The sequence below is a fragment of the Bactrocera tryoni genome, chromosome 1, assembly GCF_016617805.1.
Source record: "Bactrocera tryoni isolate S06 chromosome 1, CSIRO_BtryS06_freeze2, whole genome shotgun sequence".
Taxonomy (NCBI): Eukaryota; Metazoa; Arthropoda; class Insecta; order Diptera; family Tephritidae; genus Bactrocera; species Bactrocera tryoni.
The window spans coordinates 54,891,106-54,902,458 of record NC_052499.1 but is presented as its reverse complement, the minus strand read 5'-3'; the positions used below and the strand labels follow the sequence as shown (position 1 = coordinate 54,902,458).

At 36.2% G+C, this 11,353-nt stretch overlaps 3 protein-coding genes across 6 annotated transcripts; 1 reads left to right on the top strand and 2 right to left on the bottom strand.

Annotated features, from left to right (window-relative positions):
• Positions 1–99: 99 nt before the first annotated feature.
• LOC120782595 lies at positions 100–2,623 on the top strand. Of its 4 annotated transcripts, none has more exons than XM_040114950.1 (5): positions 100–360; positions 452–587; positions 975–1,127; positions 1,191–1,800; positions 1,858–2,623. In XM_040114950.1, exons 3-5 carry the CDS (start codon positions 994–996, stop codon positions 2,206–2,208), a joined length of 1,095 nt encoding a protein of 364 aa, XP_039970884.1. In that variant the 5' UTR covers positions 100–360; positions 452–587; positions 975–993; the 3' UTR covers positions 2,209–2,623. The 4 variants fall into 4 exon arrangements, with proteins under 4 accessions (XP_039970884.1, XP_039970885.1, XP_039970883.1 ...); XM_040114951.1 differs by having other exon boundaries at positions 969–1,127; XM_040114949.1 differs by lacking the exon at positions 452–587.
• On the bottom strand, positions 2,618–3,213 carry LOC120782597. Its single transcript, XM_040114952.1, has 2 exons — positions 2,940–3,213; positions 2,618–2,879 (listed from the first exon to the last, which is right to left on the bottom strand). The coding sequence occupies exons 1-2, from the start codon at positions 3,090–3,092 to the stop codon at positions 2,781–2,783; spliced, it is 252 nt and encodes an 83-aa protein (XP_039970886.1). The 5' UTR covers positions 3,093–3,213; the 3' UTR covers positions 2,618–2,780.
• An 828-nt stretch (positions 3,214–4,041) lies between these two features.
• Positions 4,042–7,482, bottom strand: LOC120766620. Its single transcript, XM_040092231.1, has 6 exons — positions 7,216–7,482; positions 7,012–7,142; positions 6,811–6,934; positions 4,757–5,155; positions 4,363–4,694; positions 4,042–4,291 (listed from the first exon to the last, which is right to left on the bottom strand). The coding sequence occupies exons 1-6, from the start codon at positions 7,369–7,371 to the stop codon at positions 4,225–4,227; spliced, it is 1,209 nt and encodes a 402-aa protein (XP_039948165.1). The 5' UTR covers positions 7,372–7,482; the 3' UTR covers positions 4,042–4,224.
• Between the last annotated feature and the right edge of the window lie 3,871 nt (positions 7,483–11,353).

Genomic DNA, 11,353 nt, shown 5'->3' with positions numbered 1-11,353 from the left:
TGTATTTTAATATTTGACAGATGTCGCTTGCAGTCTGTCGCGCTGTATATGTGTAGGGCGTTATGTTCATTGTAGCAACTATCAAAATGGTTGTTCGCTGGTCATGTTCGTTGTGTATGTTGGACGTTCGAGTCGATCACCAACCAGGACAAAAATTCAGCTACAACTTTCCAAGTCGTGTAAAAAACAAGAGTGGCGTCTAAAAACTACTGCATATGCTGCAAACAAAAACTGAAAACATTTAATTCACTCTACTATATTTAAAGTTGTGGGGTTTAACTTGTTACTTACCTTAATTGGAAATATAAAATCACTGAGTGAAAAGTGTGTCAAAAAGGAAAGAGCTACAAAACGAAAAAGGTAACTGGTAAAGTGATGGCTAAATTGAGAAACTTTCATTACAATTTTAAAAACTTTAGTTATAATAACCATTTATGAAATTTGGTTTTAGAATACTAATATAATAATGAATATTCGGGCGCAATTGTGAATATATGTGGGGATCCGTTTCTAACTCCCTGATTAATACGGCGCGAAAACAGAGAGCAACATCCGAACGCGAGCGTGTTCGCTCGACCTGCTCGAGGGTAAGGAGCATTTCCGCAGACACACTCTAACAAATAAATATAGCCAATCCTTAAAAAGATGATAGGTGGTTTATAAAATTATTGTTACATCCTGAACAGGGTATATTTTGCCTCTAAGAAGGAAATGTTTTGTTTTTTATCAATTACATTCTCAGCCTTAAATCAGTCGTCCGATGATATTGATGTATTCTGACCTGGTCGGTATTTGCATCTGTCTACCTGTTGTTGTTGTTCTTAAATTAAGGTATTTTTCTTGTTTCTTTTAGGGAGCTGTTGACAAGTCGGTCTGCTAAATTATGCATAGTTTACTATAAATATCTATTAATTAATCTTTTTACTTAACAATCAGTTAGAAACCTTTTTATATTAAAAATTTTCAAGTTCCAGAGGATACTAATTGATTACGATGTCGGCTGCTTTGAGTCCTTTGCATTGCGATCTAAGGTCATATTCAAGGCTTTGGCTCGGTGAGTTCATTGAACTTTATCAACAGGAAGAATGTTTATGGCATCCAAAGCATCCAGATTACAGCAATCACAGGTAAATAAAAACTATAAATTTTTTTATAAGCAACTAATGTATCTATTTAAATAATGTCTGTAGTGTACGTAATAAGGCCTATGATCGTTTGGTAGAAAAGCTTAAGGAAGTTGAACCGAATCCAGACCGTGCGATGGTTGTGCGCAAAATCAACTCACTACGTTCTGCATTCAGACGGGAATTTCGAAAATCAAGTTCAAAGAACAACTATGAAACGAGATTGTGGTACTATGACAAACTACTTTTCATCGCCGAACAGAATCCCAAACGTCTTGCAGCTTTGCGTGATGCCAAACAACCTAAACGACCGTTAGCAATAAGTTTCGATGTAGACGACTCTATGGAGTTTGAAGAGGAACCTGTTGTGGAAGCTACTACAGTATCACCATCAGAGAGTATCAACCACAATCAAGCAACTGAAATCAAAACTGTAACTGTAACAGCGGGTGAATGTGTCATTGTGAAAGATGAAGAACAGCACCAACAGCAGCATCAAAATCAAATTCAACATCAGCTACAGCATCAACACCAACACGAATTACAGCAACAGCAACATAGTGCCGAACAACACATGCAACATGCAACAACCACAACGCAACCGCAGCACGCAACTGAAGTCAAAGTTTTGGAAATAACATCTCTCGACACAAATTCGCAGCGAGAAATACAACAGGTATATATTTTTATTAATTCATTAAGGAATTACTAAACACGTTTTCGTATTGTTTAGGCTGTCAATTCTCTGGAACAACACCAGCAACATATTCAACATCAGTTGCACCAACAGCAACATCAACAACAACAGAATCAGGCTGGTTCAGCTCAAATCGCACAAATTCATCAGCAAGTTCCAACCATACAAATTGCACGTGAACACCTGCAACCGTTGTTCGGTAACTCGTATGCAACGACTACAACTCACCGACAGGAGGATGAATACGACGCTATCGGTATAAATGTGGCATCCAAATTGCGAGTAATGAATCCAACTCAACGAATTATTGCCGAGAAATTGATTAGTGACGTGCTATTCAATGGGCAGTTAGATAATCTCAGCGTCTCTTCAACTTTGACTCAGTGAAAATATGTCTTTGTAAAACAGCAAATTTTGTGCAGGTAATAATTTTCTATCTAAGTTATTAGCATTTTATAGCAGTAAGCAAATAGTTATATAAGTTCTAATTGTATGATATAAATACTAAAATTTAAGAAGTTTTTTCTAAAATTTAGCTGGGGTATATAAATACATATTATATACAGCATTAGATATTATGTTTAGCTTACAAAATATATTTAGCCGGTACATTTAGTACCATCCTTTTTATTCTGTTTGTAGTTTGTTTGAAAAGATAATACGACGATTCAATTATAGCTACAAACATAAAAACTGTTTATACTTTTCAATTGTGTAAATATATGTGAGTAATCTCATCCAAATTTGGCAGAAAGAACTCGCTGAATATTATTAAAAATAAAGTTATTTTACTGTATATTGATATGGACAGCAAATTTTTATTTCGCACGTCACACTTGATTATGTAACTAATAAAACATTACAAACATAAACGGGAAAGCGAATACGTGTTTATACATTTTTCAAATAACAAAAACGTGATATTTACAAAATTCAATACCGTATTACGAATGCTAATTTTATTTAACTGCTGCCGTTGTTGCAGCGGGAGTTGCGGCCTCAACGTTTTGCTCACCTCCAGTTAAACCCTGCACTCGCTTCCAGCAATATTTTGCAAACTGCAAAAAAAGTTGGATAATAAATATTCCTAAGTTTTTTTATTTAATTGTCCAACTCACCGTTACAACAGGCAGATCGATCTCTTCTTCGGCGGAAACTAATGTGCGGTTCTTTTGCATTACACTCCATGCGTAATGCATACCAATAAGGGAGGGAATCATCACAATCGTTACCAAATTGCGTTGTACAAATGTTTGATTCTTTCTCATCATATTTTTATATTTCTTGGGTATTTATATTTTACAAATTTATAAATAAAGCTTCGATCGTAACACCGTTTTATCAGTAAAACAATTTTCACGAAATATTGCGAACAGCTGTTTTGTGAATGGAAAATCAAAACAAATGAAGTGGACAGCAGCTGTGTTTATTGTGTCGAGGTGTGATAGAGTTACCGCGTTCACAGTAGATTATTAAAAAAAACTAGTTGAGAACGGAAACACTACTCGAGTATATTATTTATTAAACGTTATTTTTAAAAAACTTGGCTCTATTTCCTGTAGAAATATTTTGGAAATTTACCATGTGCTACACAAATAAGTACTACTTAGCACTAGTTACTTAATGTACAAAAATATACGAATTTAAAAGAAAACCAAAAAAAGAGTCGGTTTGATTAAATCTGAAATTGCAACCGACCAACCGTTTGTATTAAGAGGCAACCGTTTTGATAGTTCTTTCTATCCACGTTCTTTGACCTTGAAATCAAATTAAGGTTATTTAATAATAAATAAAGATATTTATGAATATCTTAATTTTGCTTGGCAGCTATGTACATATGTATATGCCAGATTGGTCCAATTAAACAATTTGTTTGGATATTGCAGCATTGTCTCATCATATACTTACATATGTACATACATACGTCATAATCAATGCCAAATTTCGAGAAAATATCTTATCAAAAATGCTTTCCATACTACGACTTTCTTTTGATGGATCAGTTTGTATGGCAGCTATGCGCTCCAATAGCGGCGATTACGACAAATAGGTAGCTTCTTGGCAAGTACAGACCAGTACAGAATTTTACATTGATATCTCAAAGCTGATGGACTGTTAGGCGTGCAGGCAGACATGGTTATTTTCTAATAAGTGCTACAAACTTCGTGGCAAACTTAACATACTCTGTTTAGGTTATACAAATTGGTAGACACAAAAAAGTATACTTGCAAATGCACCATCTTTTATTGATTTCATTAAACAATTATTAATATATTAAATCTGTGTTCTTTCAAATCTCTCACATGATTTATTAATTTTGGACTAAGTGGCTCGCTGAGAATTATAATTTGTGTCAGCACACATATCGAACTTTCTTCCGTCTTTAATGACTCACACAAGTATTTAACTTAACAGCATCTTTTCGTGTCGAGCTAACGCATCCAATATATATTGATGTATTTGTGCAAACCTAATTTAATACAAATAATTAGATAATTTAGAGTCCATAAAATAAGTGCTACTCAATTAATTTTAACTCACCGATTATCCGTCGCACCACGAAAGAATCCTTTTGCTATCTTTGACATGGCGTGATTGTGAAAAATGAAAACGTGCGTCAAATACGCGAGATTATATGGTACCAACAATTTAGCGAACGGAACACTTTTTAAAATTGTTTCTATTTTATTTTCAGGCTTCTCCACTGGCTGAGAGCAGTACGATTGCCAATATGCTTGCACAGCTATCACAAAGGCCAAAACACTAAACGCCAATTTGTTTAGGAAGAAATATGAAAGACCACCCAAACCAGCGGCGAGCAAATGTTCTCGTGTGCCATAGACTGTATAGCGAGTTAGGAGACAGCTTGACAACTGCAAAAGCAACACATTTGTAAATCATTTCAATAAGTAACGAAAGAAACTACTAATATTACTCTGTATATTCCCACATAGGAGAGAAAAAAGGCAGTCATTTCGAAGCGTATCATCTTCAAGTCGCTCAAACTTCTTGGCATTTTCCTCTTAGTTACAGTGCTCAGTAAATCTAATGGTATGCCGTACATCAAATAACTGCTCATTTCCCTCAATATATATTTGGTACACGATGGGCCCTCATGCAAACATTTTCCTGATTTTTGAAGATCTTCCAAGTTCTCTACACCTTTTTGTTGTGATTCATCAATGTTTGATGGCTGTATAAACCAGAATCCATTGAATTCCTTACGGCGCTTAAAGTGTAATACAACGGCGCTAGAGAGCATGAAGACTATTGTCTGAATGGGTAAGGATTTTGTTATGAAGTGGTTTTGTTTGCGCAGCCAGGTTTCCAAAGCCTGCAAAAAGTTGATTCGGAGATTGTTTAATGTAGATGATACAAACAATGCGATCTTCAGTTATATAAACCAAGTATTGAAATGAAATTATGGATTGGCTGAAATTGTAACAAAATCGAAATCATTAATTACTATGATGTTTTTGCTCGGATATCTTCACCCTGTCTTCGAAATAGCAGCTTTTGCTTGAAGAAAATCTTGGTATATCCGGTATTGTAGAACTGGCTATCGTTAGAATATAGTTAACATCGGTGGTGGTACATGAATTAATATGATCTTCAAACTTTTCTATAAAATTTTTATAAACTTAGTCTCCTCAGTTCCTGCAATTTGGGTAAAACCACTGAGGCTTCGCAAAAAACGGTACATCGGTGGATTGTGAGCATTCCTTCATTCAAATGTGTATACAATAACGATATGTTCACCAGGCTCCGTTAACATTTTATGTCTCTTTTTTAAACATGCCTCTTTTGAACCTCCTCGGCTACATAGAAAAAGGCAAAACCATCGAACTTCACAGAGTATCTATTTGTATCCTCTTCCAAAATACCAAAACTTGCGTCTCATAGTCCTATACATCACAAACCAATTGTCCGACAAAGTATAGGTATTATCTGATGTTCCAACTTCTTTAACACTCCATGATGGCGATAACCTTCTAATTCGACACGAATTTCTGTTCGGCGAATGACTCTTTCAACTCTGTAAACAAAAAAGCATGGGGCCAAATAGGAAGAATACATTAACAGGCTTTCAGTTTGTAGCCTAATTCGATAAATTTGGTTGTTGCGATGGCAGAGGTTTGAGCCGGCAAGTCGTCACGGTGAAAGAGCACTTTGTGTATCCCAAAAAACCGGGTAAGTCGACCTGTTTCGACTGTTCCTTGTTCCCTAGCGTAACTGTGAAACCATGATCCATTTTTTGTGAAATTGTGTTCATTTTGTACGGAGTGAGCAAACGCGTCGACAGCTTTATCGTGCCCAATACTTCGGCTTTTGCCACCCTATCCTCCTTGGTTGCCGTTTTCAGGGCTCGTGAATCTGGTTCATCACTAACCGAATTACCGTACGTTAAAAATCGTTAAATAATTACTTTTACGCTCGCCATGGAAGGTCACCCAATAAAGCATCCAACATCTCATTGTTCATTGCGCGATTTTCCTTCCGAAAAAAATCGTATCACGGATCGATATTACTATGTTTTCCATTTTTTTAAGCCGCTGGCAAGGACGAGATAGACAAAGTGTCATAATCTTCTAATTAACGAAATGTTGAAGCACTGTAAACTTAAAATTTGTGAATTTGAGGCTTTTGTCTTGTCAAAAAGATTTCGAAAGCTTTCAATATGCTTTGTCGGTGCTTTAGATGCCTGTCAGCAAACCTAACGTGTAAGCAGTTGTTCGGCTTGTATAAGCTTATAAATTGTGAAGTATCGCTTCTTTTACTTGGACTTTGGTTTATTTACAACATCTGCTGTTTTCACATTTCATACTTTTCTTTCTATTCCGTAGCCAGCCATCTGATACGATATTTGTCAATGGAAACATGTAAAGTTCAATCACCCGTTTGCAGTATCTTTTTCTCGATCCAACCAAGTGCTTGCCCTTCGGATTTACTCCTAAAAATTAAAAGCGATTTTTCTTGCAAATATCTTACCGCTTGTGATGTTGCTGTGCCGAAGAGGCGGACGGTGCGTATGGGGTAGAACCAACTTAACTGGAACGCTGTGTACGTTGGCAAAAATGTTGCCGTCAATAAGTAGTATCTTCCAAACAGGCGCCTTTAATTCGAACGATATTTGACCAATGGAAATTATTTTATGATTGCGAAAATCAGAAATTTCAAATACATAATCACCTGTAAAGGCATATGCAGTAGATAGTCAAAGCAGAGCTGGTCGAACCCCATAGCGAAGTTTCCAAATAGTAACGTAGTATATTTAAGAGCGTTTGACGGTTCAAGCTACGCGGTCTGAGCACTAGCGGTGACTGCAAATACGTAATCGATTAGATAACAACACTTTCAGTCCACAGGCAATACACGACAATGATGTGCACTTACAATGGCTAACGGCAGGAAATATTTCAAGCATCCCACAGAGCAACGGTACCAGTTCCATCTGAATATTTGTTTACATGTTAGGCCATCATGCATTAACAGCTCCGAGCAGCTTACAGAATTGTAAGGTGGTTGATAGAGTTTGCTAATCTCAACCATTTTTTATACGCGTATTTACTATAAAGTATAGCACATATGTCGGGCAGAGTGCATTGACAAATTTGAACAACCGACCGTTGCGTTCGGAAAGGAACTGATTGATTGGTTCCCGGCTTGTGTTATTGCAAGTGCACACATTTGAGTTAGCTGCAAGCCGAAGGTCGCTAATACGCGCATATACACACATAACTATGTAAATATGTACATTGATGATCCAACGTAATACATTAGCTCAAATTGCAAGCAATAACGATGCCGTTGTTACCCTATGAAACATATGTTGGCTCAGATTCAAGTATAGTATTATGTCGCTCCATAAACAAATGGCAAAAATAAATATTTTCTTCATGTGTCAAAATGCCTGACAAAGTGTCAAGTGAATTAATTAAAATTATTGTTTAAATAATATATATTTCGCTATAATTAACCCATACTTTGGCTGGTCTGCTCGTTAGACATGCTTGGCTGAGCTTCTTCAACTCTTATTTGAGTTGGGCGACGTAATGTTGTTTGACATATGGCGGATCTTCGCGGCTGTTTGATTATTATACCTTGAACAAGGTAAATTTAGTTTGTAACAGCCAGAGGGTAATGTCGGATACCTTATAAAATATGTACATACCGAATATATAAATGATCAACGTAACGAATTGAGTTGAAGACATGCCTCATTCTGGACGACCGCCGACCTCTTAAACTGATGAAAATATTAAAAAAAAATGAGAGATATGGTGCTTGAAAATCGTCAGGCAAGTGTTAGAGAGATGGTAAGAAAACTCGACACTCTCGTGAGTCCGTGCGAATGATTTTGGTGGTAATTTTTGGTATGAAATGCTTTCTTGCTCGACTCGTCCGGAAAAAGCAGAATTTTTTTCAAAAAGAGTACCGTTAACGGGTCTCTTTGAACATGCCTGATTATGCGAATTCCGATCGCACACTCATGGATAGCATTATAACTGCCGAAATAAACGAGTCGAAACCAGAGAAACCACACCAAAGCCGCTCAAAAATTAAGGTGATGATCATTGTTTTTTTTGACATGGCTTGGTGCATCATGAATTTGTTCCGGAAGAACAGACTGTCCATAAGAAGTTATATTTGGTCGTATTGAGACGTTTGCGTGAGATCATCCGCCGAACAATTCATGGATTTTACACGATGATAATGCACCATCGCAACGAACACGATTGTGACCGAATTTAAAGGCAAAAACGCAATGAATACCATCGATCAACCACCAGATCTGGCTCTGTGGCTTCTTGTTCCCTAAACTGAAATTGCCGCTCCGTGGAACCCGATTTCAGCAGATCGAAGGGATAAACAAAATTCGCTGAAAGCCATCCCAAAAAGTGCTTATGAAAAGTGTTTCGAGGATTGTCTTGATATTGCTCGTAATTTGATTTTTTGATCGATTTTTTCCCAAAGACTTGTTTCTATAGTCTCAAGTTCCATTTTCTCAAGAATGTATTACATTTGAAAATTTTTTCAATAAATGCATTTAATATTATAACTTTGTGACGAACTGTTTCAAAAGTGAGCCAGACCTTAGCATACTGAGTTCTAACTCGCATAATTTTTCTCTTATTAGTGCGGAGCAGTCATGGCTAAATTAAAAAAATCAATAATTTATGCAGCGTCAATTTGTAAACAAATACCTTTAAACACAGGTTTAATGACGTTACGTCATTTTGACCTGCAGTTTTTATGTCATATTATATAATGTTTAACAAATTAGCGTTTCTTTGTTTATTTAAAGAGGTAATTAATTTTTTTTAATTTTTTCTGAATTGGGACCAGTCTCATCTTCGTAGTGTTTTTCACTATGCTAAGTCTCTGCTCTATCTGCAAATACTCTGCTCTTTTAATACTCTATAAATTCTTGGGTTAAAACTAGTCCAGAAGATCAAGCCATATGTGTTCAAGCGTCCAGATTACGAATTTATTCATGAAACCATGGAACTGCCATGTTTAGGCTCGATAGCAAAAAATTTTTTCGTATCGCTGACACTTGCATTTATTTTAACCAGCTTACTTGCAATATACTTGCATAAAGAGCAAATCACAACTGAGATTCATTTGGGCTTTTATGAGCTCCAGCTAACGGTTCAGGCTTTTGCACTTGGAGATGTTAATTTGATAAGAATTAAGTCAACACAGGTGACACAAAAGACACAAAATCAGCCCCCACTTTGGTAAAGCGTAGTAAGTACAAATCCTTCCAAAAGTAAACAAAATGGGGCTTTAATCAAGGTTGTTTTTGTTCTTAGCGATGCCAGATGGAGTGCCGTTACGTAGTTCATGAGAAGTAGTCCTCCTTCAGGATGTCTACGCTTGAAGCGAAAGCAGGTTCTGCGGCCTCACAGTGGGTACCTCTTTCACTGTCTCATATCGTGGGGCCCCAAGTGTTTTAAGCGCTGCCTCTCTAATGTGGGAGAAGTTCACAAGAGAAGCTCCATTGTTATTGCCTAGATTGCCGCTATTAACTGTGAAGTTGTCTGCTAATATATAGTAGACGTTATCCGCGGCTTTTCCAATAGGGCCTTTACAGAAATCATTACAATCTATCAGTAGAAGTGAAAGTGCCGGTGAAACATCGACGTCAAAGTTATTTTTTTCAAAATGAAATCAGAGATTTGCGGTAATTCTTGAAAGATACAGATTTTATCATGGTTATGACTGTTATAGGGTCATGCATTGTGAGCACAAATGTATCCATAGCCGATCTTATATCTAGGAAACAAAGTCACTATAGACCAATGTAATTCTTTTTAAGGGGTTACGTTTACAGGTTTAAAAAAAATCGATTTTTATTGTCTTTTTAAATTAGCACATCTAGAATATTGTAGTAAATTTTCAAGTTGTTCCGAGAAATAGCTTCGGAGTTACAGCTTTGAGAACTTGTGGACTTGAGGTTAGCTAGGCTAAGTGCGCCGTCTTTAAACGTTTTTTCTCGAAACTGTGTTTTTGAAGTCGGTTGGCAAGATTTATCGAGAACCTCTCAACCGATCTTCATGAAATTTTAAACAAGTCTTTGAGATACAATCCCTGAAAACTTGTATGAAGGATTTTTTTTTTCGATTACTACAAATTGAAAAAAAAGGTCGCGAAATTTTAATTTTTTTGAAAAATGTCTGCCAAAAATCCAATTTTCAGTTTTTCTCCTTCGTTGAAGTTCTAATTTAAAGTTATAACTAAAACACGTATTTTTTCGCTTTAGATGATCTTGTAAGGAATTATTCCGCCAACGCTGGCCCTTCTTTTTTCCGAGGGGTCACCGGAAATGGCGTCACAAAGGCCGGGTTTTAAACAAATTATTTTTCTAAAATTTTCAGAATTTCTTTGTTAATAGTGTGCGTTTGTAACAATAAAAAATTATAATAAAATATTAATTTTTTATATGAAAAACAATTGTTGAAAACAATTATTCTTTAAACGAGGAAACTCATGTAAGCCTTAAAGAATTTATTTAGTGGGTTAAATCAATTTTGTTAGTTTTCAACATTACCGTTATATGTTGATTGTTTGGGGTTAATAATCAATTTCGCCCACTCCCACATCTTATACAGCGTTACCGTAAATATTGGTTGTCTTGCGGTATTTTCGCTAGTTGTCGCTGAAAGCGCGTAGTTCTAGTTTTATTCGTCGCATCGGGTCATGCTATACCTCTTTGGAAAGCTTATTTCACGCGCTAACACCTGTTTGATTGATTGTCGTTTCTTTTAAGTCGTTCGTGAGTTATAGCGTCGCATGGAGCAAAATAAAGAGAAAATACGGCATATTTTACAGTACTACTACGATAAAGGCAAAAATGCATCTCAAGCCGCCAATAAAATTTGTGCAGTTTATGGACCCCATACAGTTTCCATTTCCACCGCACAACGATGGTTTCAACGTTTTCGTTCTTCAATAAAAAAAAAAAAAAATTCAATAAAAATACCGCAAGACTTTTTTGACAACCTATTATTTGTCCTGAGCAAATCTG

Bases quoted from the DNA above. Each gene is read 5' to 3' on its own strand.
- LOC120782595 (XM_040114949.1), top strand. From the start codon at position 994: ATGTCGGCTGCTTTGAGTCCTTTGCATTGCGATCTAAGGTCATATTCA. The intron at 1,128-1,190 runs GTAAATAAAAAC...TAATGTCTGTAG, and splicing joins CCAGATTACAGCAATCACAG to TGTACGTAATAAGGCCTATG. The intron at 1,801-1,857 runs GTATATATTTTT...CGTATTGTTTAG, and splicing joins CGCAGCGAGAAATACAACAG to GCTGTCAATTCTCTGGAACA.
- LOC120782597 (XM_040114952.1), bottom strand. From the start codon at position 3,092: ATGATGAGAAAGAATCAAACATTTGTACAACGCAATTTGGTAACGATT. The intron at 2,880-2,939 runs GTGAGTTGGACA...CTTTTTTTGCAG, and splicing joins TCGATCTGCCTGTTGTAACG to TTTGCAAAATATTGCTGGAA.
- LOC120766620 (XM_040092231.1), bottom strand. From the start codon at position 7,371: ATGGTTGAGATTAGCAAACTCTATCAACCACCTTACAATTCTGTAAGC. The intron at 7,143-7,215 runs GTAAGTGCACAT...ACGTATTTGCAG, and splicing joins ATTTCCTGCCGTTAGCCATT to TCACCGCTAGTGCTCAGACC. The intron at 6,935-7,011 runs GTGATTATGTAT...TTCGAATTAAAG, and splicing joins TACTGCATATGCCTTTACAG to GCGCCTGTTTGGAAGATACT.